This window comes from Mollisia scopiformis (genome assembly GCF_001500285.1).
Source record: "Mollisia scopiformis unplaced genomic scaffold LY89scaffold_18, whole genome shotgun sequence".
Lineage (NCBI taxonomy): Eukaryota > Fungi > Ascomycota > Leotiomycetes > Helotiales > Mollisiaceae > Mollisia > Mollisia scopiformis.
In genome coordinates, this window is record NW_017263598.1 from 990237 (window position 1) to 1017031 (window position 26795).

The following is a 26795-nucleotide window of genomic DNA, read 5'->3' on the forward strand; positions in this document are numbered from 1 at the left end:
GGCGTGTCTTAACTAGCAGATTATGATAGGATATCTGAGCTTCGAGGGGTTGTTTTCGGACAGGATTTCGACTTAGTGACACTAGTATCTGGCACGTGGATTTGGTAACTCTAGACTTTCTACCAAGTACCTCAGAGCGTTATCGAGTAGGTTTCCTTGCTTCTGCCCCCATTTAAAACAACTGTTTCTTCCAATATCTCCCTATGCCTTCTAAAATGCCGCAATCTTTGGAAATAGATCGTAGAGAGCGAGAATTGCCATTGTGGGCCAATGCATCATAAAATTTGCATTTCTTTCGCGTTGTAGCTTCTTTACCAGCTAATGGTTCGGGGGAAGGAGTCCTATAAGGATTAGAACGTGTTGGTGGTGCTATTATTAGAGTTAAAGTTGGTTGTTTATATTTTTGATGATCTCGATTAACTTATTCAGTTTTGGTGTTTTTGGCCCGTGCGTAAATAATTCCTACACCCCCTGTTGACTCTAAATCAAACCCTTTTCAACCTCTGAAGCCGAAATTAGACTGATCACGTGGGAAAACAACCTTAATTCTACAAGCGCGTTTTGATATTACCGCTCCGCGTCACCTCTAACCTCTCCTCTCTTCTATATCACAACATTTCCTCAGATGTTAACATTATATTGTTACGGAGAACTTTTCCATCAATACATCAAAGCAGTTCCACTCCCAAGCGATAAAATGGCTTCTTCATCGTCTCCACTAATTCTCAAGATGCTGCTCCAGCCGTCCGGTAAAACGCTTCCGAGATGTACACTATTTTGTCAGTGGCATCCTCTAGGAGGTACACTAGGACATCCCCTCACGTACCAAAAGCTTGGTGTATGTGATGGTCTTGATTTGCATTCCGCAGACGTCACTGAATGTCTTATTGCGAGCTTCGAAATGGTGTCTCCCTACCCTTTCTATGCTGTTGTTTTCATCCACGACAGCCATTAAGTGAAGTCTCTCAGCGGACATTTTCCTTGTCTAGCTCTTCAAGATGCCTCCCGTTCACTATCGTGTATATGTCAAATTTCACCCGGGTTCCACAGCTCAAGAGATCAGAGATGAGCCCTCGTGGACAACTGGTCACGAGCATCGAGTCGGCTTCTGGAATCGTCAGGATCGAGTGCCTGGGTTAACTCATTCTGGGGATGAAATAGAGTTAGACTCAGATCCAAACGAGAGTACTGAGGTTGAGAAATTAGAGGAGAGATACGATGAGTTCAGGCGCGAAGCTGAAGACGGAAAGCTTGTCAATTTTCGAGATGTCATCAACGTCCAAGAGGATTTACATCTCAGAAGGCCCGATGTTCATTCAGAGGGATGGAGATTTGTGCTCAACGCGAGTGAGGATTGGATCAAGAATACCGAGCAGTGGCCTGCAAACATTGAAAGAAAGCAGAAGGAACAGGAAGCGAAAGAGAAACGGAACGAAGAGGACAAGACTCAAGAACGAACACCAGGAGATGGGGAAAATCATGTTAATAGCGGGAAAGTCGTCAACGGCAAAGTCGAGGATCAGGTCAATGGCAATGCAAGAAAAGCAAAGAAAGAAAATCGGGCAGGTGAGGAAAGCGACGGCGTCCAGCAGGAACACGAATGGAAGCGGCAATCTGACGAGAACAAACACCATGAGGCCTATGGAAGCTGGAGCGATGCCGATGCGGAAGATTCAAGTAGTGACGAGAAGGAGAAGTCCGCGCATGAAAAGCTTCGAGAAAAGTATTCGTCTCAGGAAATTGCTCTCCTTCGCTCGCTCCAAAACGAGAAAGACTATATCTGCAATCTCAAACAAAACGACGGAAAAGGAAAATCGCCAGTCAATCATAGCGATCCACTAATCTCGATCGACGAAGCAGACCAATTCAGTCTAGATAATTGGATTCCAAGATCTTCGAACTTAATTCGTCTGACTGGAAAGGTACGTATTTTGCACCGATCTCTAAGACAAGACTGACTGAATAGCACCCGCTGAATGGAGAGCCCAAACTCCAATCTCTCTTTGAAGCGGGATTGATCACGCCGAATGAGTACCACTATGTTCAAAATCATGGAGCAGTGCCTCACCTTCTCTGGGTACTTCACAAGCTGGAGATTCAAGGTTTGGAGGCAAACCAAAAACTGGAGTTGACCATGGACCAATTAGCGGAACGTTTTGATACCGTCAATATCCCAGTTGCACTTGCATGCGATGGTAATCGGCGCAAAGAGCTCAACATGATCAAGAGATCTAAAGGCTTCAACTGGGGGAGCGGGGCTGTGTCATGTGCTTACTGGAAGGGTCCTCTGCTGCGAGATGTGCTTCTAGCTGCTAGTATATCCGAAAGGTTGGACGAAGGCCGACGATTATGGGTCAACTTCGAAGGCGCCGACGAGCCTTCCGAAGGCAGATACGCAACATGTATCCCACTCAACTATGCCATTGATCCAACGAACGATGTCATTCTAGCATACGAGATGTATGATGTCCCATTGCCTCCAGATCATGGCCATCCTGTTCGTGTCATCATTCCTGGCTATGTTGGTGGTCGATGTGTGAAATGGCTTCACAAGGTCTGGGTCAGTGAAAAGGAGAATGATTCACATTACCACATCTGGGACAATAGAGTACTCCCAGCCTTCATCACCGAGAAAGATGGCGAATTTGCAGACGTGGGATTTGCTCATCCAAGCACTGCGTGCAATGAACAGAATCTGAACAGTGTAATTGTGAAGCCCGCCCAAGGCGAGACCATCTCCCTTGACAGGGCCAAGAAGGGAACGACATATCGCGTGCAGGGATATGCGTATGACGGAGGCGGACATGAGGTTCAGCGCGTCGAAATTTCACTTGACGATGGTGCCACCTGGCTGTACTGCATTCGGAAGTTTCCCGATGCCCCCATCCGACACGGCAACAAATTTTGGACTTGGCTGCACTGGCATATTGATGTTGAGATCGCTCATCTCGTGCGGTGTCGGTCAATCATCGTTCGATGCTTCAATGTATTCAAGAACACGCAGCCGCGGGAACCGTCATGGAATACAATGGGTATGATGAACAACTGCTGGTATATCGTTAAGCCTGAGATCTCGGAGAAGGATGATGGCATTGCAAAGATTCGGTTCCGACATCCTGTCGAGCCTGGAACCAAAGACGGTGGTTGGATGCACTTGTCCGAGTCTGAGAAGATCAACGAAGCTAGGCAGGCGGCTGGTGCTCCGGAGAAACAGTTCACGAGAGAGGAGATTGAGAAGCACAATACCGATGATGATTGCTGGATCGTGGTTGATGGGAAAGTGTACGATGCGACCAGCGTACTAGAATGGCATCCGGGAGGGAAAGCAGCAATCACCGGTCATGGTGGCAAAGTGTGGCAGGCTACGACTGATGAATTCAATTCAATCCATGACGGCTACGCACAACAGAAGCTGAAACGCAAGATTTCCACCCTCTCATAATATAATTTGTTGACAAGTTGCAGAATGCATCCTCGGCGTCGTCACAGAGAAAGCAGCCAACTTCATCAAGAAGAACGCCGAAAAGGCTGCCCAAGAAGCCGCTAACTCGGCAACCAATTCCTCTGACATCGCCCTCCAAAAACATCGCTGGGTGCCAGTCAAACTCGTCCAGCGCACCGAACTATCGAAAGACACTCGCCGCTACACATTCAAACTGTCCAACTCCAACAAGTTGGGCCTAGAAACCTGTCAACACATCCAATTCGGCTTCCACTTCAAAGACAAAATGCTGATCCGCTCATACACACCCACTCGGCCAGTCACGGAGAAAGAAGACGATGGCACCTTTGATCTCGTCGTCAAGACGTACTTTCCCGATACGCGGCAGCCTGGGGGAGCGATGTCCAACATCTTGGATTGCATCCCTGTTGGGGAGGAAGTCGAGATTCGTGGCCCGACGGGTGAGATTGCTTATAAAGGGAACGGAAAATTCATCATTGAAGATAAGGAGTATCATTTCTCTAAGATCTCGTTGATTCTTGGAGGATCGGGGTTGACTCCAGGGTACGCCCTTATCGCTCGCATTCTAGGTGATGTGCATGATAAGACCGAGATCAGGGTTGTGGATGCAAACAAGAGTGAAGAGGATATTTTGATGCGAGAGGAGATGGAAAGATTTGCTCAGGAGCATAAGGAACAGTTTCGGATTTGTCATGTTTTGAGTCATCCGAGTGAGGAGTGGAAAGGCGTGAAGGGCCATGTGGATGCGGATATTATCAAGCAGAATTGCTTTGAACCTGATAGGGGCAAGGAGAGTGTGGTGTTCCTTTGTGGACCGCCGGCCATGATTCAGAAAGCTGCATTGCCGGCCTTGAAGGAGTGGGGTTATGAGGAAGAGAGGGATTGTTTTGGCTTCTAAAATCTTGTTACTTCATTCATATTGTTCTTTTGACTATTCATTGTTCTTCTATATCTGTTTTGCCTGCGGGGTGGTTTCGATTGCTCCTCACCTGGGCGCTGCTCACTTTTCACGTGATGCTGAGCATCAAATTCCCAACCTTTTTCTTTCAGAGAAAATCGCTCTCCCGCGTCCAAGTGGACATCCCGATCATGTATTATCCTTGGGCCTCTTCCCTTGATGTTTCATTACATGCAGTGGCCCAGCTTTGGTGCCATCTTCTCGTGCTGTAGTCATTGTCACGGGACTTCTCCTGCATCTCCCGTTTGCTTTCCGTTTGCCTGCAGCTCAAAGAACAGAATTGTGTATAAGGCCAGACAATTTCCTTGCTTCTCTTTCCACTTTCTATCTGATGATCACATTCTTGAGACTCTCAGTCCTCGGCTTTACTCTCAAGAATGGCGGACTCTAATTTTCCTGAAGGGGAAGGGTCGACTCAAACGAACGAAAATGCCATCCCAAAAAACGCCTCGAGCACCATGCCGATCAATCCTCTGCCAGATAACCCATCTCAAATCCCCAACATCCGAGCTGATACCAAGAAGAAACCCATCATCATCGGTCTCTACGGCGTTCCTGGATCCGGCAAGACATTCCTGCTGAAACAGCTGAAGCAAGCTTTCCTGCCAAACAAGTTCTGGTTCTGGGAAGGCTCCGAAGTTATTTCGAATATTGTGGAAGGGGGACTAGACGCTTTCAAGAAGCTGAAGGATGCCGAAAAGGTGGAGTGGCGTGAGAAGGCTATCACAATGATTCGGTACGAGTGCAATAACAGAATTGGGGTTATCACTGGCCACTTCACGTTCTGGGCGGATGGCACAGAGGCACCATTACTTGTCATTACCCAAGCTGATCTGAATACATACACGCATATCATTTACCTCGACATCGACCCCAATATAGTGGCTGCTCGCGCCGAAGGCGACAAGGAGAGAATTCGCGCAAAGACATCCGTTGGTCACATCCGAAAGTGGCAGATATTTGAGAAGACAGAGTTGAGGAAGCTATGTCGAGACAACGGTATTCTCTTCACAATGGCCTCCGAGATCGAAACACCTGTCCTCGATCAAGACAATGATATGGTCTCTAAAGTCATGAAACCTGTCATCGACCAAGTCACTCCGCTGATCTATGATTTTGCGATCCATAATGAGAAGTACAACAGATTGCAAGCTATCTCCTACCTGGACCGAATTCTCCTGGCAGATCCGAGAAAGCTGAAGACCATTCTACTCTTGGATGGAGATGGGACACTGGTAGAGGACGACACCGGAGACGAGTTCTGGAAAAGATTTCTTCGTTCGGATGAGCGCTTGGAGAAAGGCCACGACCCTACAATTAACCCTTTGAAAGTGCTGTTCAGTAGCAAGATGGGCCACTCGTATCTCGCTTTTCGACAGGCGACTCTGTTGTATGAGGATGGTGCCGATGCGGGAAGATATGACCATATTTGCTACATGGACACGTTGGTTCAGAGCGTCCATCCAGACTTTCTCAAGCTATTGGAAGCTGTTCAGCGAAGTGAGAATGTTGGTGCTGTCATCGTTACTTGCGGTCCTCGACGTCTGTGGGAAGATTTGATGATGCATGAGGGACTGTCAGAGACTGTGAAGGTCGTTGGAGGAGGGCGCATCTCCGATGGATTTGTTGTTACCCCAACAGTCAAAGCTGCATTGGTCGATCATCTGCGTGGGAAACATGGTGTGTATACTTGGGGTTTTGGAGACAGCCTGCTTGATTTGCCTATGTTGAAGAAGACTGATCAATCCGTCGTGGTAGTCGGCCGTCGTGGTAGCAGCAGCCCGGCTTTCGACGATGCGTTGGACGCCGCTATCGAGGCTGGTACTCTGACTGCTCGACAAGTCTCACTGCCTCTCAACACACCGCCACGTTTGGATCATAGGCGTCTACCTCCAGTCACGCTGACGGATCCGAACTTTCTGGAAGAGATTTTCCGTCGTCGCAGCCCTCAATCTACTACCCTAACAGTTCTCCACGCAACAAACACCAATGCAGCCAAGTTATTGATGACACCCACTCGAGACGCGAAGGTGTCTGGTCCTGCGCTACGAGAAGCTCATCGACGAGTCGGATGGTATCTTGCCACCCAATTTGTTTGTGAAAGCATTGGTCTCGAGGACTATCCTATCGCTCACGTCCAAGGCCACGAAACAAGCGGCTACCGACTCATGCAGGAGGACAGAACAACCATCATCGCTTTAATGCGTGGCGGAGAGCCGATGGCTCTTGGTGTCAGCGACGCTTTTCCACTCGCGATGTTCGTTCATGCCAATGAACCGAAAGATATCGGTACCCATCATATCAAGGGTCAGCACACGATCATCATCATTGACTCCGTCATCAACGGGGGAAAGACGGTTGAAAGATTTGTCAAGTATGTTTGGAGCATTTGGTATCCCATTCATATCGTGGTCGTTGCTGGAGTGGTGCATAGTCAGTGTCTTTCTGATGATGGAGTGCTTCGTCGCCTTGGAGAAGATAGCCATCTTACTATTGTTGCTCTTCGTGTCTCGGATAATAAGTTCACTGGGCGAGGTACGACGGATACTGGGAATCGCCTGTTCAACACTACGTACTTGCTTGATCGTCTGGTCAAGAATGAGCGCGGGAACGACGAAGAAGGAAGCAAATTGCAAGATTCAAAAGACGTCCATGGAAAGAAGGCTTAGGAAGCATGCCCTCTCGCGAGCCTTCTCCAACGGGGAGACACGTGATGTAGAGGAATATTTACAACAACTAAGGCGATCGAATGCACAGCTGTTGAAGTGATGATTCATGGAATGCGTAGGTTCTTTGCGTCGACAGTTTCTGATAGTCGTAGCGTTGCTCCTCTGCATCTCAAAAGCTAAGTAGACTCTTGATCCCCAACTTCGAATGATAAGACACCAAAGTTGGATGTCTAAGCATCAGCAAGCACATGATAGTGACAAGGCTAAACAAAGTCCTCCCTCGCATCATTTTCTTGTGATTGGATTGCAACGACGGACTTCGAAAGAGAAATTGCACAAAGCAACTTTCACGTTTCGTATTTTCGGAAAGCATTTGCATTTTAGAGATTTCATATCACACTAGGTACCGAAGAGAATAGCTGTAATTGGGTTCATTTGCAGCTCAAAAATGTGGCACGAAGGCCTGTTGCTCCCTATTAAACCTTCCTTCCTGATCTCATCATACATCATATCGTCGTCGTGTTCTCATATCCCAGATCCCCCCACCCATATGCACCAACCTCGTCTCCCCAGCCCATTCCATCCCTTATGCCGAAACACCAAGAGCAGAGTTGAAAGCATCAGCAGTGGTCTGATCCTTCGTCGTCAAAGCCGCAACATCGGCCTTGGCAGCAAGACAGGCTGTCTCACCAGCAGAAGCCTTGTCCACGCCGCAAACGTTGATCAACTGGTTGCAGATAGCGTTGGTGATGATGTTGGGGTTCAGCGCATCTTCTTGTCCCTTGGCAATCGTTGGGTCGACTGGGAGGAAAGTACCCTCAGTGGCACTTCTTCCTGGACGTCCGAATGCAAAGCTCATGGCTGGGTTGCAGGTACCGAATTCGGCGGCGGACGCATTGGCAGCAGCACGGGCCTCGAAGGGAGCTGCGGAAACGGTGGCGGCTGCGAAGAGCGCGATGAAGAGAGCGTTGATTTGCATTTTGAAGTTGGTTTGGGTATCGAAAGATGGAAGTTGAATAAAGTCGCGAGGTAAAAACGGACTAGCCGGTGTAATGAATGATTATAGACACGAATGGAATAAGTTCGCAGAACTTTGGCAACGACAGTGATGACGGAAAGAACGTAGTGTTTGAGTGATTGGAAGAAAGTGAGAAATATTTGAGATGAACGCAGACTATATAGCAGAACAGCATGACAGCGGTCGGTGATCAAACCCAGTGTCGGGTCGTCGGGACGTCGAACCTCGCGCGGCCAAGAGATTGCAGAAGGTGCACGCGGCTTGGATGAGCACCAGAGTTTCCATCCGATGTATCAGACGATGTCATCCCATTGCTGAAGATGGGCGCTGTTGCGAAGAGAGGTTCCTCTGATGTTTTGGGGGCGAGACTGCGCGGGTTTGAGGTGCCGGATTCAGAACTCGCATTGCCTCAGGTGCGGCCGGTTAATCTTTGCCCGGGCATCTGATAATCTTGGCATGGAAGTTTGAGACAGAGATCTGATACCATTGCACGAAATTATGTCCAAGCTTAGAGATGATGATCGGGATATCCTGATTAGATTCAATGCTCGGACGAACTGCTGTGGGAGGAAGCAAGAACAGGCTAAGGGTTGATCACGTGACGGCTTTCGAGGCATGGCGGATTGCTTGGGTAGGTAGAATAGTTGCAGTGAGAATAAGAATGTGGTTCAGATTCATCATCTCTTGGCGAAGGTGTTTGATGGTCGATAATAGTATGTTCATGCCTGGTGTGAGACCCGCAAGCGGATGTAAACATCCAGCATAATTCTATTACCGCATTCGACAAAATCAAATAAAACCGTGAGAAGAAAGGAGTCAAATTCCCACGAGTCGCATGCATAAGGTCTTTCCCGAACAATGTCGTCGTCTATTCTCAAATCTTTGCCAGACCTTGAGAGTCATCCCTAGAGCTTCGGCTCCGATGCTTCCTCGCTTAACTCCACTACCCCTGAATTTCACTTCTTACCTCACTCTTCACTGGAGCGCTTCTACCATTTCATCGTCAAATACTATTGTCAAGACAGAATCTGATCTTCAGCTAGAAGACGCCTTTCCCGAGAACTACCCAAGGAACTGGGCAGTCAGTCCATCAATAAAACAACTACAAAAACTTCACCTGACACCATGCATAAAATCCGAATTTCCTTGGCGCAGCGGCAAATAAAGTGCATTGTGGGGAAATGCACCCCACCAATACCCCTCGTATGAATCTCGGCTGGATCATGATTCGTGGATTTGGATATAAATGTCGTTTGACAGCCTCAATCAAGAACGAAAAATGTGGAAAGGGATCGATTGGAGGAAACGAAACAGCCTGCACGGAGCGCATGCTTGTCTTATACCGACAACACGAGGTGGGACTGAGATCCTTTTTACTGATGGGAAATTTGGGGACGCGAAATTGTGGGACATCGTGTGATTTGAGATGGTGATATATATTTTGCTTCAAATCCGCATTCTAGTTTTGCCTCGAGAGTTTTGACCATCTTCGCTCGTTTTATTCACGATGTTGCCTTTTTACGTTCTTGCCGTCCTTGTCGCAGGGGTGCGGGCATCTCTGACGTATAAAGGCGTGGACTGGTCTTCGCTCTTGATTGAAGAGGCAGCTGGTTATACTTACAAGACGACTTCGGGAACGACGGAACCACTCGAGACCATCTTGAAGGCCAGCGGAGTCAACACTGTCAGACAAAGGCTATGGGTCAACCCATCAAGTGGCGACTATAACCTGGCCTACAATCTCAAGCTTGCGGCACGTGCAAAGGCTGCTGGGTTGAATATCTATCTCGATATGCATTTCAGCGACACTTGGGCTGATCCTTCTCACCAGGCATGATGAAAGGTACCTTGAATCCCTGCTTCAGAGATCTGACACACAGCAGACCGTCCCTTCCGGCTGGCCAACCGACACGATCGGCGACCTCACATGGGAACTCTACAACTACACTCTCGCCGTCTCAAACGCCTTCGCAGCAGCCGACATCCCCCTCTCCATCGTCTCGATCGGCAACGAAATCACCAACGGTCTCCTCTGGAACCTCGGCTCCACATCCTCATATTACAACATCGCAACCCTCCTCCACTCCGCATCCGCAGGAATCAAAGCTTCAAAACTGACGACCCAACCAAAGATCATGATCCACCTCGACAACGGCTGGAACTGGGCCACCCAGAAATACTGGTACACCACCGTCCTCGGCGAAGGTCCATTACTCAGCACTGACTACGACATCATGGGCGTATCCTACTACCCCTTCTACAACAGCGCCGCCACGCTCGCTTCGTTCAAGACTTCCCTAACGGACATGGCGTCCAGCTGGGGCAAATCCATAGTAGTAGCCGAGACGAACTGGCCGGAAGCGTGTCCGAGTCCCGCGTACAGCTTCCCCTCGGACACGACGAGCATCCCGTTCAGCGCCGCGGGGCAGACGACGTGGGTGAAGGACGTGGCGGCTGTTGTTGCGGGGGTGTCGGGCGGTGCCGGATTGTTTTATTGGGAACCAGCGTGGATTCAGAATGCGGGATTGGGGAGTAGTTGTTCAGATAATTTGATGGTGGATCAGAGTGGGACGGCGAGGAGTAGTTTGGCTGTGTTTGCGGCGATTTGAGATGTTGTGGATGATGGGGAGGAGGAAAATTCTTTGTATATATTGCTGCGAGCATGTCGTTCGTAGGGAAAAGTTTTATTTCGGTTGCTTTAGTTCACTGTTCTGGTGTACTGATGACTTAAGAGGCAGGAAAAATCAATATCTCGTGGAAGATGGAATGGAGATCCGTCTGTCATATTCGAAATCCGAGAAGTCCATATACTACACGAAACTCGGCATAATCCGGTAAGAAGATATTACAGCATCCAACCGACTCAAATAGTCTAACTCATAATCAACAGCAAGATCATCCTGGACCCAAATCTGCTGGAGAATATTCTGCAGTCCCTGCAAGCTCCTCAAACTTGAGCTTTTCATTGCTCTTTCAACATGTCCTAGACTTCTCATTCGCTGCTCATCTGTCCGCGCCTCGCATCCGATAATCAGCAGTGGGAACGCTGAATTGAAGGTCTCCAGGTCGTCGAGAAGTATATAGCCCCTCTCAGCCATTGCATCGATTTCAGGGGAGGTTCCTGAAAAGTTCCGCGAGGCTCTTTTGAGGTAGATTAGAGCAGCTATTTTGAAAAGCTCTGTTGTAGCCGTCCAGGCTGGGCTCAAACTGGATATAGTATTAGATATACCTTCTGGTGTCAACGGAACTATGTTGGTTATCCTGTTTTCGAGGCAACGCAAGGAATTTTCGTATTCGTCGCTGTGGTATAGTGAGTCGGTTGGTTTCCGAATCATCTCGAACATGATATAGAAATGTCGAAGAATTTCATGGGAGCAGTGCGATGCACTTTCGACCTATCTCATATTAGATAAATGACTATGCAGAGACCAGTTTTCGTGTTCTTCAGACTGACCTTTCGTGAGTGGCAAGTTCCCTGTTTTACAGGTGCTAAATCACTGATTGCTCTAATAGGCTCCACATGTATATACCAGTGTCGGTGGCTGAACCGGCTCATGACCATATGATACTCTACCCAGTCTAGAAGTCTGGAAAGTTCGCCTTGGAAGCTCTGGTTGTCAAGGCCTGCGTTGTCGATTAAACGTCTAGCTTCACTCAAATGACCTAGAATCCAAGCCGAAGTTTAGCAATGTCTTTGAAAAATCAGGCGACCAATTTCTTGAAAGGGCAGCAGAAGAACTAACACAATAGATCGAATACATCATTATAGGCTCGGGAAGTAGAAATGAATAGATCACACGTTACTTACAGAACCACAGGGAGACTGCATCTGGCATTCCGAGCATCTTGAGGGCTGGTAAGTATTTATTCCAAAACAAGACATGGACCCATTCTTAAACAGACCTCAAGGTGACACAATATCATACTAGCAGCAATATGCTGAACCACCGTAGGGCTGTTGCAAGATACGACCAATGCACGCAGAGCGCGGGCTTTGAACCGAAAGACATCTGCTTGCAGACCATGCCGGTGGAAGGACGAAAGCGCCAGCGCCGATTGTAACACCGCCGTAGACGACGGTGAACTATCTGAGAGAGCTAGGCGAACCAGGAGACCCAGGAACTCGTTCTTATCGGGGTCGAAAATGGCTAGTGTGGATGGCGCCATGCATATAACTGCAGCTATCAGCGTGATAAAATTTTAGAAGATGGGATTATGTTTACAGTGATCAAGAAGTTCTCTGTCCTCGTAGCCTAGGTTGATTGGGAGCCATGATAGTCCCATAGGCGGATCGAGCTTTCGAAAGGCAAATCCTTTGCGAGTACCAAGTCCTACCACTAAAGCATCAGTCGAGTGATAAGTAAATTCAGGGAGTGAGTAAACCTTGATTCATCCGCAAGTAATCATGGAGCTGAACATCCCATGATGTAGCATTCACGAAGCTCGTATAGGAGAAACCTTTTGCAGTCCCAACTACATCCTGAAGGGAATGGGTCAAGCTTCGCTTCGTGTTGGTGGCCTTTGGCCACGACAGCCGCAGCCCGTACTGACATGGTCTTCTAGACTTAGCGCACCTTGAACAACGTGGGCGTGCGCGATTGCAGACTACCCGAGAGTCTGGAGCGTGTGAGTAACTGGCCGCATAGATGCATTTCACTTGGACAGGGACGGTACCTTTGCAAGCCCAGCACTCATTCGTATGCATTGTGGATTAAATGGTGTCCTTTCCGATATCTTGGCTGTGTGAGTTGAGAATTGTTAAGCATCTACAGAAAAGTTGCCATTATTCTTCTTTTGGCGCGGACATGGAGATCAATTAGTATCCTCTCCAATATCCTAACTTTGTCAGTTGAGATTTATTAAGCAACTGCAGAAAACTTGCCATTTTCACTGTGGCGAAGAGATGACAAATGCGCTGCACGGGTTATAGCAGCCAGTCTTTATCGCCGATCAGATCCACTATCCCCGCATTTCTCATGCACGATCTCGCTTATCTTCCGCATTTAGAAACATGGCAACTTTTCTGTGTCTTGGCAATTTAAAGTGGATCCTCCGTTTCGAGGATCTGTTTACACAACATCTGACATTACGACGAAATAGAGCAGATTTGAAATCGAAAACTGAGCAAACGACGCTCCAAGGATGGGTTGAAATCGATATATATACATGCTCTGTTGCATCTCTTCTGGAGCATCAACTCTCAGAACGACTTCTCAGAATCATCCCACGATCAACCTCAGTTTTATTGACCATAACTTTTCCATTCCAATGTCTTCCTACGTGATTACTGGAGTCTCTCGTGGCGTTGGCGTACGCTCCCATCTTCCTTCATGTACAAGACTCTTAGCTAATCAAAAAATCCATCATCTAGTTCGAGTTCCTCCGCCAGCTCTCTGAAAACCCAGCCAATACCGTCTTTGGCCTCGTCCGCAACAAAGCAGCCGTCGAGTCCAAGGTCGCAGCTGAAATAGGCCGGAAAAACATTCACATCATCGAAGCCGACACCACGGATCCTCAGGCATTGAAGGTAGGCTAGTGAGTGATCATTGAAACAGGGGTCTAAACTGACTCGAAGATTTTCTAGAAAGCAGCTGAGTATGTCTCTAAGCAAACGAATGGGACGCTTGATTATATCATCGCCAATGCAGCGCTTCAAGCCAAGACTGCTCTGGTTGGTTTTGATACTCTGTAAGTTCATCGTGGATCACCGGTATACTTGAATTGGGGTTAATTCTTCCACAGGAGCAAAGATCCAAAAGCCCTCGAAGAAGACTTGATTGAGCACTTCCGGGTCAATGCCATCGGCCCCATCCATCTATTCAACACCTTCATGCCCCTGATCCTGAAAGGTCGGGCAAAGAAAGTGATTGCCATTTCCACCGGCGCATCGGACCCCGAGATGACGCTCAAGGCCGATATGTTCCAAGCCACGGCTTATTCGATGAGCAAAGCAGCTCTCAATATAGCCGTAGCCAAGTTCAGCGCCTTGTACCGCCAGAAAGGCGTCCTCGTCATGGCTATATGCCCTGGTGCTGTTGATACCGGTAGTCTTCAGATTGGTGAGTTTTCGGCTTGACGACCTAGTGAAAGAGTGTGCTTTTTGCTGACGTTTCGATAGAAAGTGAGGAAGAGGGGAAGTTGGCTATGGCTATGTTTGCGAAATTTAAGGAATATTCGCCGACCTTTGAGGGGCCTTCGAAGCCGGAAGATAGTGTCAAGTCGATCTTGGGGCTTGTGAACAAGGCTACTGTGGATGGTGGTTATGCAGGCGTCTTCATCTCTCATACGGAGAAGAAGCCGTATCTTTGAGACTGTGTATTAGGAAGCATTGAGGCTTACGAGAAAGCTGTGCTCTCAAACTATTCACTCAATTACATGAAAACACTCTCGCGTACAATTTCAATACTTCTCAAAGCTCTCCTCGTGCGTCGGAATGAAATTCATAGCACTCATCGAAAAAGACTCAACCACCAAGATCATGATGTAGATGCCGCGGCCGCGCATGAAGCCTGCGCGTTTCAGGGTCTCATAGCGTCCCTTAGGGACTCGTCCCAAGTGGTCGGTACGATTCACGTCCCCTGGCTAGTTCTGCGCACCAACATCAAACCCCGCATCAAAACGTAAATGCCTGAAACCACGAAAGGGAATCTCCTGTTGATGGCCTGATCTTTTCTTCCATGATCAGCGTTGACGAATGAATGTGGATCGGGATCAGGAGCTTGTTCTCGGGATGACGAAAGCTTGGTATGCGTGGTAAAAGCTTGTTTTGGGGGGCATATATACCCCTCTTTTCTTCAGATTGACTTCTCATTATACAATCTTTCTAGCAGGAAAGACGGATGCCACGATATCATAAATAACTCTCGACTCTTTACATTCAATCAATCGATTAATCAATCATCATGGTTTTCGGCTGGGGTGAGTCCTGTTCGAAATCCCATAGTAATAGTGGTGAGCTGACACTATCTTCCTCAGGAGAATCTCAAGATGCCTACCAACAAGCCCAAAGCGGTGACGTCAACCAGGCAAGCTTCGGCCACGAAGCTCTAGCTGGCGCTGCATCATTCGGAGCCTTCAAGGTCTTCGAAGACCGTCAGCGTGCCGAGGGTATGCGCATTTTTCCAACCTTCCACTTCATCTTATCTCAGCGATCTCAAAGAACCTTTGCTTACAATTGTTCTCTAGGTAAACCCGTCTCTCATCAGTTCGCGAAAGAAATGCTTGTTGGCCTCGTGGGTGGAGAGGTCGATAAGCTGGCGGAGACGAAGGGTATGGATTGGGTTGACAAGGAAAAAGCGAAGCGTCACGCAAAGGAGAATGTGCAGAATATGTATGATCAGCAGTATGGTGGGAATGATCAATATGATCCGTAAGTCTTCTGGCAGAATGCCGGGGCCTGGCTAATAATGTTTTGAAGTAACCAGCAAGATACTAACCAAGCTCTCAATAACTACTAAGAAAAGAATGCAGGAGGCTTGGGATTTTATGATAGGGAAATGTATTGTGCTTCCCATTGGATACTCAAAAGCCCTTCTTGTTGGTCCTTCTTGTTGGTTCTTAGATGACATTCAATGTGGAAAGCTGTATCTATTCTCTCGTCGAAATAGTTGAGTAGTTCCTAAGCAAATAGGTTTTCAACAATTCACAACTTCTGAAGAGCTTATTGATTTACTCGTTAAATTGTAAGCAATGCTTGGTATAGAATCTTCAAACGTAAGCTCCGTGAAAGAACGTCAACTTCACCCAGAATCATCAGGCTCCATTTCAAAAACTGCAGACAAAACACTACCGCTTATTACATGGCCGTGAAAGCTGTCGCGACTTCAAAACCAGCAGTAAGAACATCACAACCAGCCATAAAAGCCACAAAAGTCGGACGACTTACTGGGTCGTTCTGAGCAACAGCTCCCGCATACAACAATCGAGAGCAATACGAGAAAAAGTTCGCAGCTTCTCCTTCCATAGCCACCATTCTGTTGCTGTTCTCGGGGTCGTTGAAAAGCTCTTTAAAATGATAGCATGTGACGATAAACGAACAGGCAGCCAGGATGGAGTCCATAACCGCCCCCATGGAACGAGCCTCAACGATCGTCAACGGGCCAAATATATCATCATAAAACCGTTGAGATACGTAGCCACTGAAACGAATTGCGTTGCACACACCGAGGGCTTTAAAAAGCAAGGAGAATCTGATCACGTCTTCGTTCTGAATGGCATATTTGGGGGCCAGCCGATCGGCACTAGCTGAGAGAATGGTAGCAACAATGCCAAGAACAGTCGAGTAGCGTGCTGTTGGACTGTTGGCCTCTACTGCCTTTGCTTCTGGGATTTTGTAGACCAATCGGAATATTGTGACTATGCCAGCGCCGAAGTGAAGAAGCGAAGCGAAGACTTGCTGAACTTGTTCCGAGATCTCAATCAAAGGTTCTGGAAGATCGACTGCTGCGCTTTCCGGCTGGAACATGGCAGACAGGAAACATCAGTCAAGATCACCACCAGTTTCTTGAGCATATCGCCAAAGCTCGTAGTGCCAGAGCTAACTTGCGTGGCTAGCTGCTCTAATTGATCATAAACAGCCCCGAGAACTGCACCCTTGTTGGAAATTGCGGTGAGCAGCTCGTCCATGAGACTGTCCACAGCACCGGGAGGAGTAGGTCCACCGATTATGCTCATATTCTGTGATTGCGAGTGGTAATGATTCGTCAACATCTGTGAGCTTGCAGTCTGGCCTTGCATCGCGTTCTTATCACTGGCCACGGGAGTCTGTGAGGAAAAAGGACCAAGAGGAGACCAGTCGGTGGTACCTGCCCATTCGTTCATCGTTGCCTCCGCGGCTGCAAAGCTGGCATCGAGTTGCTCCTCCATGGTATCAATGGAAGCGATTTGGTCTTCGAGAAAGAGCGAGGCCACATTGTGTAAGATATCTTTGGTCCTTTGAATGTCATCCCAGCCGAATAAGAATTCGAGAAAGCGGATAAGATCTTCGATTCCCGTCTTGATGGCATCAAATACCCATTCAATGGCACCCACTACACCTTTGACCGTGTCCATGATGGCTCGGTAAGCCTGGCCAGCAATGTTGGCGATGAAATGCCATGTTTCGGTAGCTGCGTCTTGGACAATCTGAATGATAGCACTCACTCCAGATTTCAGCCAACGAACAAGGTCTCCTATAAACACATCTACAAAATTGTCATCGGGATTGAGACTGCTGGGTTTTGTTCTTGGAGCCGTCGCGATTCCTGCCTGGAGGTTAGGGCTCAGGCTCGAGTAGGCAGCCGTTAAAGAGCTCGTGTTGTTAACGATGGCATCGACAGCATCCCCGCTAGTCGAAGCAGCAATTAAGCTCGTAGACTGGGGAGTTCCTACCACTCCACTCGCTACTGTTTGAGATGGAAAGCTTGCTCCACGTAGTAGGTCCGAGCTATTCAGACTGGTGATTTTCTGGAATGGTTGCTCCATTGGGTTGATGACGGCGGAGACTATGGGTCCTGCACTGGTCGTGTCGATCGAGATGATAGCGGCCTGGAGATCGTCTGTCGCCTCGATGAAAATCATTGAGCCAGATGCATTGGTTTTGATATAAGCTGGCTTGAGCCCTAACACATAATAGATCCCACTCGCGTACATTGGCGTACGTGAGTCTGTTGAAACCACAAGAGTGGCGCCAGCAGCGGGTTGGTTGTTCTCGCTTAATTGGACAACCGTCGTGTATGAGTTGAACGAGAGAGCTTTCTGATCAATGGGAGCATCGAGTATAATCTGCTGTGTCCGCCAGATCTTAGTTGTGGAGTCGGTAGCTTGCACAATCTTCTGCAAATTTACGAGTCCATTACCAGCTGCAAAGATAGTTTTGCCGCCGTCGGCTTTGTTCACGTACGCCGAAACGTTCTCGATCTCGGACAATATGGGGATTGGAATGCTCCAAGAGTCACGGTCAGCAAGGTCTGCCACGAGGCACGAGATGTAAAAGATCTCGTCGCTGGCGTTCTTGCCCCAAAGAGTTGTAACGCCACCCTGTGAGGTAGCCAGTAGCTTGCTGCACCCCGACAAAACCTCGCTTGTAACGAGAACCGCTCCAGATGCATTATCTCCTTGGGCATCGGCAGCAAAACGATAGAGAGCTGAATTGCTCACAGCGTAAAGATCGGTAGTTCCATATAGAGGGGATGTGGAATCAGCATTACGAGCTGTTGCTATAGCCGAGACAGGGTTCCCAGAGGGAACAATGAGTCGGGACACGGTTGGTGGCCCATGGCCCCACGCGTTGAGGATAGGCGTATAGATGAGTTGGTCATCGGTCCCTGCAACTCCTGAGGTGTAAATGCCGTCCACAACATCACCCCCTGTTCGACCAATACAGCTCTGATAGCTGCCCGCCTCGATATCGATAGGTACATCATGCTTGACCCAGTAAGTACCGTTGAATTTGGTCGGGTCAATGTAATAGCATTCAATATCTGTTCCACCTGATGTCGAAGGGCGATAGATATCCACAACCAGACATTCCTGGCTTTCCAATATCTCGGCAAAGAGAACCCCAACAATCGTCAAGATCGTTGGTGGTGTTTCACTGACTGCATTGAATGGCATCGATGTCTAACTTGGCGCCGCGATCCAAGATGCATCAGAGCTCGAATTTGCAAGAGAAACGTAGAGGTTGTCCGATTCTTCAGATGAGACTGCCATCGCAAGGCTGATATTTCCGTTAACGGCGCTTTGTCCAACATCGAAAGTGCGCACTATGGCATCTGTTGCTGGAAACTCGGCTTCAATCAATGCTGTGGAAAGATCGCTAAATTTCCACCCAGTGCTTATTGTGGCAGTCTGCTCCTCAATCACATGGAAAACGTTCGAGGTATCGATTGCAAAGAGCAAGGAGTGGCCATCAGCCACTTGCAAGGCCTCGAACTTACTTGTCGGGGACACGATCTCGCCCTGAACGTAATTCAGTATGAGGTCGGAAGAAGAAGTCAAAGTGGTAGTCGGAGTGGGATCCGTTGGCGGGTCTGCAGCCTCGAATTCGGACTCAGACTCTGGGAGAGCAAGCTTTGGCCGAGACGAAGAAGTTGTGGCAGAATGTCCCACGGCAGCCGCACCACTCGGAGTAACATAGGTAATTTCGCATATCAAGTCTTGGTACTGAGAGAACGATACTGACTTGTAGGTAAATACTGAGGCCCCAGGGAAAACGAATCGCGGGAGACTATTGAAATCGACCGGTTCCAAGTTCGTGCCCACCCAGTCTCCAATCTGATGTGTAATATTATCGACTACGCCGTTAAGATCTTTGAAGAAGTTCAGGAAGCCGTCGAGCTGTCCAGGGTCGGAGTTGTCCTGAATTGCGGACTCTCCCTGCTTAATCAGCGACAGATCGCCGTTTTGACCAACGGTAATAGTATACGTGTCGATGATTGTAGTATCGTAAACATAACCTTTTACAGTTGAGAGGTCCCACTTCACTCAAAGGAAAGCGCTGAGTCTTTGCGTGATGAGGATGGTGTTGCCAGAAAAGTTGACCACACAAGAATACGCTGGCGTGACTTGAATACCAGTCTCAGTAGCTCCAGACGATGAGTAGGCCTCTACGTATCCGCTATATGCGATATTAATGACATCTGGTCCTGATTCCGAGAATGTATTTAACGGGGTCCGATAAGGTTCGAGGTCAGGGTCCACATGATAATCGCTGCCTCCGAAAGCATCACACGAGGTAGTACAGGTCAATGCTAAGCAGCAGTTTGTGACAGCAGTCACGATCTCATCCACGAGGAACTGGGCGAAGGATTCCCGCCTGATTGCAACAACACCACTCTCGTTGTCAACGTCAACTGGCAAGACCCAGTTCCAGGCAAAGTTCGGAAGCTGAGGCAACGAGCGGTTTTGCGTCATGCACACGAAATCGAGTGTAGAAGCGTCTTCTTGCTCGCTTTTAAGCGTAGGATCCAAGGGTATGGGGAGCACATTGCCAGCTGCGTCTTTCTGCTGGCTAACCTGCCGTTGAAAACTCGTCATTTGCAGAGAAGAGGTATCTGGTACGTCACTGGGGATCGCCGCGATCGAGAGGATGGGTGCTCCATGGTTACTGGCGTTTACGGCGTATACGTCTCTGAACGTCGATTCCAAGATAGTCCTTGCGGGGCCTAGAGGGATGCCCGAGAAGCTCGGTGGTGTCTCTAGCGTGGAATTTTCGAGATCCAAGAGCAATTGTTGCAAGCTAAATGTCAGACCTGAAATTGACATTTGTTCCAGTTGAGCTAGAAGCGCCGCTTTCTGATCCGGATGATTCGAAAAATAAGGGTTTGAAAGGTCAATCGGAAGTGGTGGCATGATTAAATCAACGCGGGTCTGAATATACCAAGGCGTTCCATATGGCTGATTGAAGATATTCCACTGACCATCATCCCCCCAGCTGCCAGGGGTGTTCTGTATAACAGACAGCTCCGAACAATACCTGAGATGAAAGAGTTAGCTAAATTAATTTGCTTTGAGTGACAGGAATCCGGATTGGATAATAGAGAGAGTATCTCATGAGGAAATCTTCAGACAAAGAGTCTAGTAGTTTTAGCCAGTCTTTACTTACATGTTGAATAGCACATTATTGGTGCTATTGCCGAGGGTAAGTATAGGATCCACTACATGCGATTAGCACTTGTTTCGAAAGGAATATTAGGAGCAGAATCCTCGAGAAAGAGATGAAACTCTTTGGGGAGCAGGATCTAAAGTATGGGGAGGGAATGGAAGAGGATAATAAATAATGGGGTCTTTACATATGGTTACGTTACCCGGAGGCAGGCTGCTTGGTGGCATGCAACCAGGCGGCATGCCAATTTGGAGCTTGATGCCAACATTGAACCTCGCGGCGGTGAGTTTACCAATACGGGGATCGTTGTACGGGGTGGTCGCTTCAATGTCAAAGGGGTTTACACCGCCGGTGACGGCGAGGAGGTCTGACAGGGAGATCTGAATCGTTGGATTTCCCGTACCATCGACGAGAAAGCAGAGATATGTGATAGGCTGAGTTGTATCGTGGATGTATTCAAAGAGGCCACTACTAATGCTGGCTTGGGTAGTAGAAACGACAAAGTCGTACAAAATGGTTGGATCTTTCGATAGGTATGAAGAGTCAGCGTCCATCTTGATTGAACTGAGCTTCACTACTGATGTGAAAAAGGCTTTCGAGAAGTAGTTGCTTGGGAGATCAAAAACGGGAAAGAGCAGGAAGGATAATATAGTTGGCTTTGAGACTAAGCTTATCCCACAATGACATGCGAGACCGGCTGAAGCCCCGCAACTTGTGCGAGTGCGCATTGCTTAGGAGTCTAGAATTGCCAATATGTCTGACGGGGCGCAAGTGGTGGCAAATCTATGCTCCTCATATTGCCTGAATACAGCAGCGAGTCGAAGGGACAAGCCTCGTGTTCCAGCTTGACTACAGCTTTGTTTTCTTCCGCAGCGAGCAGTCCAATAGAAAGTTTCATTCACGTCCATATCTGAAGACTTCCGAGAAAAGTGAGCTGATGCCCTGCATTGGCATATTCGTTACATCTAAAAGCAACACTAGGATGCGCAGAACAAAGAAGAAGGAGACATGTTTGTGATAGTGATAGTGATAGGGCTGAAATTTAGAACCTGTGGAGATAAATTGACTTTGAAGTACCAGGCGCTTGTACCTATGCATTCATACATATTTACTCGTACGGCCCAATCTCAGGCGAAAGCAGGTACATGAACATGACTTGACACTTCAGCCAGTGACCGAAATTGAGTTGAGATGCTTGCGCTGATCGAGTTCAGAAGCCTTGAAAGCCACTTTTGCGGCCTCAGGCTAAGACACACTCCACGCGTCCCTTGTCTGGGGAAGGCACACTTCGCATTCTGTTGGCCAAAGTGCGAATACTCCTCAATTGTTGTCTCAGATATTCCTGGTAGATCTTGGTTGTGAGAAAAGGAGGCAGCATCCAAAGGAAACATGAGATGTTGACTCGAGCGAGAAAACCCAGAGGCATCGCGGGGTGCTATTAAGGTTATGCGGAGCATGTCGGGCCAAGGAACAAACAATCCAACTGGGGCTAGTGTTCGGCTTAGTCACCAGAGACATATCCAGACTTCGGAATGCGACCAGAGTATACGACTCCTCCTACGATTTGGCTTTCAAAGGCAGCATCATCCTTCCATGTTGTCCTGGGTTGGAAAAGAGAGTATGCAAATAAAAAGGAGAAGAAGGCCGGCATAAACCTTGCAGGGCTGGAGACTACGATTGAGCCAAGGAATGCTTATTGGAGCCCACCATACTGCGAGATGCGAGACATTGATTGAGGGCGCGGGTACGGGGCTGGAACGCAAGGTTCTTCGACATCTCACCGCTTGCCAAGACTGTCGCGTTACCCCACTTTCCCCACCCTTTCTCCCCTACGGGACTGCTCCCTTATTATCCTTCTAAGGATGCACCAAAACTAAAAAGTAATCAACTTACATGTTTTTTTGGCATTGATGTTATGTAGGTTGATTGGTTGACAATGTGTTTGCAAAGAAAGCATATCTGAAGGAGGAGACTTCTACTCAGCCCTAAGCTTGGCTAGCCATTTAGGGAACGGTCAGCCAAAGTTGTCTTAGACGCGTGTCGGATAACTCTAGCATGTCTTAGAGGATCAGCCCTGGCTGCGGATACAGAATCTCAAGTGCAGCTCCACAAATATCTGCATGCTTTCCACATGGGACTTAGCATCCGCAATGAAAACTGTCTGATAATCAGCACTGCGGGGCAAAAGAGAGGAGACAGAATGAAAAGAAATGTTCATTCGAAAATTCTGGGAAATCCAGTCTGCCAACATGCGGTGTTTCCTTTTTCCCTGAAAGATTTACGTTGATGAGAATAAAGTTGTTCCAACTATAGAGAATGGGCTCTATGCTATCTCGCGCTAGCTATGTATGCGCAGTCGTAGGTCAGCTTGCTAGATCGGGTCGTCCATTGCATTCTTTCGGAGCGATCTAATAAAGGCTGGGTAATGGACCAGATGTACTCCTCATCTGGCTTCTGCTCTTGGAAATTTGCGAAGATATTGATTTTCTTCGATAGGATGAGGAGTGCCTAGGGGATGACGGTTTAGATGCATTTCATGCTTTCGGCATCCATCTGTAGAATTGAGCTTCTACTCTTGTGGATACTTAGATAGCTTAGGTATGATCATACCCAGCGTAACCTAAAGCTGCAGGGGTGTTATTTCACCTTCTACACCCATTGTTACCAACCCGTTTCCAGACAATAGCAGAGTCTCGCCCAGAATCGAGGATGAACAGTACATGATTGCTTGTTCAAATACCATGCGCTGTCCTCTATTCTTTCAAAAAGTTGGAATAAAGAATATCCTCATTTCTTTCGTCTGTTCTGAACAGCTGCCAGAAAAACAAGGGACGTTGTATTATGCGAACAAAGACAAAGAAATCACTATAAATATCCCGACAATAGCATTGTTACAGAACCATCATTCATTAAAACAAGAACCAAGCAAAGAAGAAAAATACAACAAGAAACCCACACACAAACATGGCTATCTTACACCAAGTATCTTTCTACAACGAATGTGGCCACATCGAAGACTGCATCCGTGCCTCGGACTTGCTAGAGACCCTGAATGTTGCAGCAGTAGAAGAAGGGGTAGCTATGCTGCCCAGTCTTGATTTTGCGCGAGCCATGCTTGATCCAGGTAACTCTGTTTTCACAACAGAGGTCTACTACAAGACCAGCAAATGCGGCCGCTGCGAAGGCGCTCTGCCAGCAGGGCCAGGAAGAAGCGAAACGGTAGGTGAGCTGACAGAGTCAGCCATCAAAGACCGCAGAATGCTCTGGAAGTCTATCACCGACAATCTCGTTGCTCCCCAAGCAATTTTGAAAGAGAGGCACAAAGCCCTCCTAGAGTGCATCCGAGGAACTTTGTTGTCCTCCTCGGATCCCAATGCACCAGCGACTTTCGACATCTGGAGCAAGAACCTTTCTCGATCAATTGAGCGTGAGCGAAGATGGTACCAGGACTTCGTCCTGCTTCACTTTCGTGAGCTTCAGCTGGGCTTCCCTCTGCTGCAAAGAACTCATGCGTATGCCCCAGGCTGGCGCTCTGAGCTCTTCGCTGCCGTCGATAACTGGACAATAGATAAAGACGAAGTCTGCTCCATCTGCCAGTTACCAAGTGGCGTCCCCAATGTCAGAGTGTCTCAACTTCCATGTAAGCATCAATTCCACTTCTCGTGCATTGATCAATGGATGGGTGCCCACGGCACTTGCCCAATGTGCAGAACTATGTTCAACATCCTCTATCCACCAAGGCCTACTAATGTGTTCCCTGAGATTCGCGATGGGCTTGAGCAGCTCACCGCTGAACAGACGCACAAGGGATACTACCATCTCGGCGCTGCTCTCGAACCCGTTCTGCTCACTGAAAGATTCCTTGACGGGTGGAACACCTTCACTCGATAGTGAGTCGCCATCGATCAAGAAACCCACCTGAGCACCTACCTGAGCTCCTGAGCTCCTTGCAACTACTGTCATTACAGTGAAACTTTCATTGTAGCTCCTCGCAAGTACCGTCATTACAATAAAAATTTCTTTTGTACAAATCTATGCCTTTCTATCCCCATCGTGTGAATTCAAATACAAGTGACTCTTCCCCCCTAAGCTTTCTCAGACTCGACATAAATTATTCCCAACCTCTTTCCATCCTTCACTCCCAACACAAATATGGCACCATAATACATCATCGGGGTCAACAGCCTTCTTAATATCCAGCAGTCTCTCATAATTAGATCCCCAAAATGCGCGTTGGAAGTCGGGTTCATCCCAATATGCCTATTTTGTCAGCCATTATCCCCAAAGTAACCTAGAGAAATTACCTCATTGATATAAGCTCCCGAGTCAGGAACCAGTTGTCGCAGAGCCTCCGTTTGGACATGATTGACATTATACTCTGCAAGTGCCCGCGCAGTCTCATTTAGAGGCGTCCAATTTATGGAAGTCACTATGTTTGTCAGAAAATCTCTTTCTCGGATCCGCTTCTCCAGACCGAGCGAACTTACCAGCATGAATCAAAGCCTTTCTCCACGCAGGATTGACAGCATCACTGCCACTTCTTGGCACCGCATCCCAAACCCCCTTTCCAGATACCATATACAATCTCGCGCCAGACGTTCCTAGAAAATCTATCAGAGCATCCTGGAAAGTATCTTCTGTCAACGTTGCTGGTGGAAGAAGCCATGATCCAACAACTTTATCAACACCAGCTTTGCTCGTATCCGCATACTCAAGAAACAAACTCTCCAGATTGGGAAAAAGGGTCGCTGTCGCTGAACTATTTATTTGGCCCGCATACGTCTCATTGACATGAGCCCAGTATGGAGCCCACAAGTCCTCCAATAAAATGGCTGATGCAGGGTCGGGCAGGCAAAGTACGGCTTCAAATGTTGCTCCAGCGGCAGTGTCGGGGTAGAGATACAGGAATGCTGAAACATTAGAGGCGGATAGTGTGGGGAGTTGCGCTAGGAAATATGCTACGGCTTCGAAGTAGGTGGTGGAGTTGGAGGCTGCTTGGAGCGTGAAATCGTAGAGTGCAATTGGTGTAGCTGGTACTGTGCGAACGGTGATTCTTGACAAAACCCCAAATGTGCCGCCGCCACCCTGCGGAATGTTAACATTGTCACTTCGAGGGAATAAATTCACTCACTCCACGAACAGCCCAGAACAAGTCTGTATTTTGACACTCATTCGCTGTAACAATTTCGCCAGTGGGTGTCACCATTTCAACCTCATACACTTGATCAGAACCAAGTCCGTAGATGTGTGAGAGCGGACTGTGGCCGCCACCAGTGATATAACCGCCTAAGGTGACTTCTTTTCCCATCCCATCAACCAGCGTTTGATTTAGCGGGCTCAGGGAAGAGTACATCTCACTGACATACGACCCGGAGCCAGCGGTCACCGCTGTCGTATCAATGGTGATATTGCAACCCTGTGGCTGGAACGTGTCATGAAATTCGTACCCTCCGACCATGTATCGGGTCCAAATCAAAAGAGAGTATGGGGCTACGGCTCTATATCCAAAGTTAGCCCTTAATTCCTCACTCAAATTAACCAACATACCGCTTCAGATAGTCATGTCCAGAAGCTTTAACGGTCAACCTTATATTCTTCTCTCTTGCAAAGTCGATGGCAGATTTGATGTCATTCGCATCCGATGCATTAACGACATAGACCGGATATCCTACGTCGGAACATGGTGCAGTAATATTCGGCAGACAGGAATCGTTGTTCATGTTGTTCCATGCTGAGCTGACAGGGTTATCCTGGTGGAAAGCAAAGGTAGTCCAAGCTGTGTTAATCGCATTGCACGTGTCGTTGTCAAAAGTTGGAGAGTGGCAGGCGGCTGCTGGCGGAGAGGGATGCAGTAAGCGACCAGAGATCGATTGGTTGAGAGCAGTCCATTCCGAAATGCTGGGCCAAGCTGCGTCGTTGGGTGTTGTCTTGCAAGTTGTGTTTGTATAGTGCGCTTGAACTGAGACAGGAATGGCCGAAATGTAGAAGAGAGTTTGGAGGAGTGGTAAGAGACCAACTCCTGCCAATTGCGCTTTAAGATTCATGGTTATGAAAGACCACAAAAAGTTTCCTGGCTTGAGTGGCGATTAAACTGAAATGAAACA

General features: G+C 48.1%; 10 protein-coding genes across 10 annotated transcripts; 6 read left to right on the forward strand and 4 right to left on the reverse strand.

The window, feature by feature from the left end:
* Window positions 1-976: 976 nt before the first annotated feature.
* Window positions 977-4361, forward strand: LY89DRAFT_709030 (uncharacterized protein; the record flags this gene model as incomplete). Its single annotated transcript, XM_018217728.1, has 3 exons — window positions 977-1922; window positions 1967-3344; window positions 3466-4361. The coding sequence occupies exons 1-3, from the start codon at window positions 999-1001 to the stop codon at window positions 4359-4361; spliced, it is 3198 nt and encodes a 1065-aa protein (XP_018068367.1). The 5' UTR covers window positions 977-998.
* Window positions 4362-4879: 518 nt separating this feature from the next.
* Window positions 4880-7112, forward strand: LY89DRAFT_651081 (uncharacterized protein; the record flags this gene model as incomplete). The annotated part of the gene is made up of 1 exon (XM_018212132.1): window positions 4880-7112. One exon carries the CDS (start codon window positions 4880-4882, stop codon window positions 7088-7090), a length of 2211 nt encoding a protein of 736 aa, XP_018068368.1. The 3' UTR covers window positions 7091-7112.
* A 348-nt stretch (window positions 7113-7460) lies between these two features.
* On the reverse strand, window positions 7461-8475 carry LY89DRAFT_687300 (uncharacterized protein). The gene has a single exon (XM_018215467.1). It carries the CDS (start codon window positions 8067-8069, stop codon window positions 7677-7679), a length of 393 nt encoding a protein of 130 aa, XP_018068369.1. The 5' UTR covers window positions 8070-8475; the 3' UTR covers window positions 7461-7676.
* Window positions 8476-9615: 1140 nt separating this feature from the next.
* LY89DRAFT_709032 (glycoside hydrolase family 53 protein) lies at window positions 9616-10717 on the forward strand (the record flags this gene model as incomplete). Its single annotated transcript, XM_018217729.1, has 2 exons — window positions 9616-9939; window positions 9992-10717. 2 exons carry the CDS (start codon window positions 9616-9618, stop codon window positions 10715-10717), a joined length of 1050 nt encoding a protein of 349 aa, XP_018068370.1.
* LY89DRAFT_651085 (uncharacterized protein) lies at window positions 10516-12953 on the reverse strand. The gene is made up of 7 exons (XM_018212133.1): window positions 12783-12953; window positions 12492-12725; window positions 12332-12439; window positions 12012-12283; window positions 11917-11953; window positions 11563-11771; window positions 10516-11503 (listed from the first exon to the last, which is right to left on the reverse strand). The coding sequence occupies exons 1-7, from the start codon at window positions 12811-12813 to the stop codon at window positions 10919-10921; spliced, it is 1476 nt and encodes a 491-aa protein (XP_018068371.1). The 5' UTR covers window positions 12814-12953; the 3' UTR covers window positions 10516-10918.
* A 268-nt stretch (window positions 12954-13221) lies between these two features.
* LY89DRAFT_687301 (putative carbonyl reductase) lies at window positions 13222-14500 on the forward strand. The gene is made up of 5 exons (XM_018215468.1): window positions 13222-13418; window positions 13480-13635; window positions 13693-13796; window positions 13851-14167; window positions 14227-14500. The coding sequence occupies exons 1-5, from the start codon at window positions 13377-13379 to the stop codon at window positions 14415-14417; spliced, it is 810 nt and encodes a 269-aa protein (XP_018068372.1). The 5' UTR covers window positions 13222-13376; the 3' UTR covers window positions 14418-14500.
* A 442-nt stretch (window positions 14501-14942) lies between these two features.
* LY89DRAFT_621763 (uncharacterized protein) lies at window positions 14943-15706 on the forward strand. Its single transcript, XM_018210953.1, has 4 exons — window positions 14943-15026; window positions 15084-15215; window positions 15294-15477; window positions 15526-15706. The coding sequence occupies exons 1-4, from the start codon at window positions 15011-15013 to the stop codon at window positions 15563-15565; spliced, it is 372 nt and encodes a 123-aa protein (XP_018068373.1). The 5' UTR covers window positions 14943-15010; the 3' UTR covers window positions 15566-15706.
* Window positions 15707-15903: 197 nt separating this feature from the next.
* LY89DRAFT_784831 (uncharacterized protein) lies at window positions 15904-21245 on the reverse strand (the record flags this gene model as incomplete). The annotated part of the gene is made up of 6 exons (XM_018222826.1): window positions 15904-16563; window positions 16650-18685; window positions 18713-19543; window positions 19661-20562; window positions 20692-20743; window positions 20879-21245. The coding sequence occupies 6 exons, from the start codon at window positions 21243-21245 to the stop codon at window positions 15904-15906; spliced, it is 4848 nt and encodes a 1615-aa protein (XP_018068374.1).
* Window positions 21246-23655: 2410 nt separating this feature from the next.
* Window positions 23656-24582, forward strand: LY89DRAFT_672285 (uncharacterized protein; the record flags this gene model as incomplete). Its single annotated transcript, XM_018213277.1, has 1 exon — window positions 23656-24582. The coding sequence occupies one exon, from the start codon at window positions 23656-23658 to the stop codon at window positions 24580-24582; it is 927 nt and encodes a 308-aa protein (XP_018068375.1).
* Window positions 24583-24786: 204 nt separating this feature from the next.
* On the reverse strand, window positions 24787-26735 carry LY89DRAFT_672286 (FAD-binding domain-containing protein; the record flags this gene model as incomplete). Its single annotated transcript, XM_018213278.1, has 5 exons — window positions 24787-24951; window positions 24996-25120; window positions 25179-25776; window positions 25823-26189; window positions 26239-26735. The coding sequence occupies 5 exons, from the start codon at window positions 26733-26735 to the stop codon at window positions 24787-24789; spliced, it is 1752 nt and encodes a 583-aa protein (XP_018068376.1).
* Window positions 26736-26795: the final 60 nt, after the last annotated feature.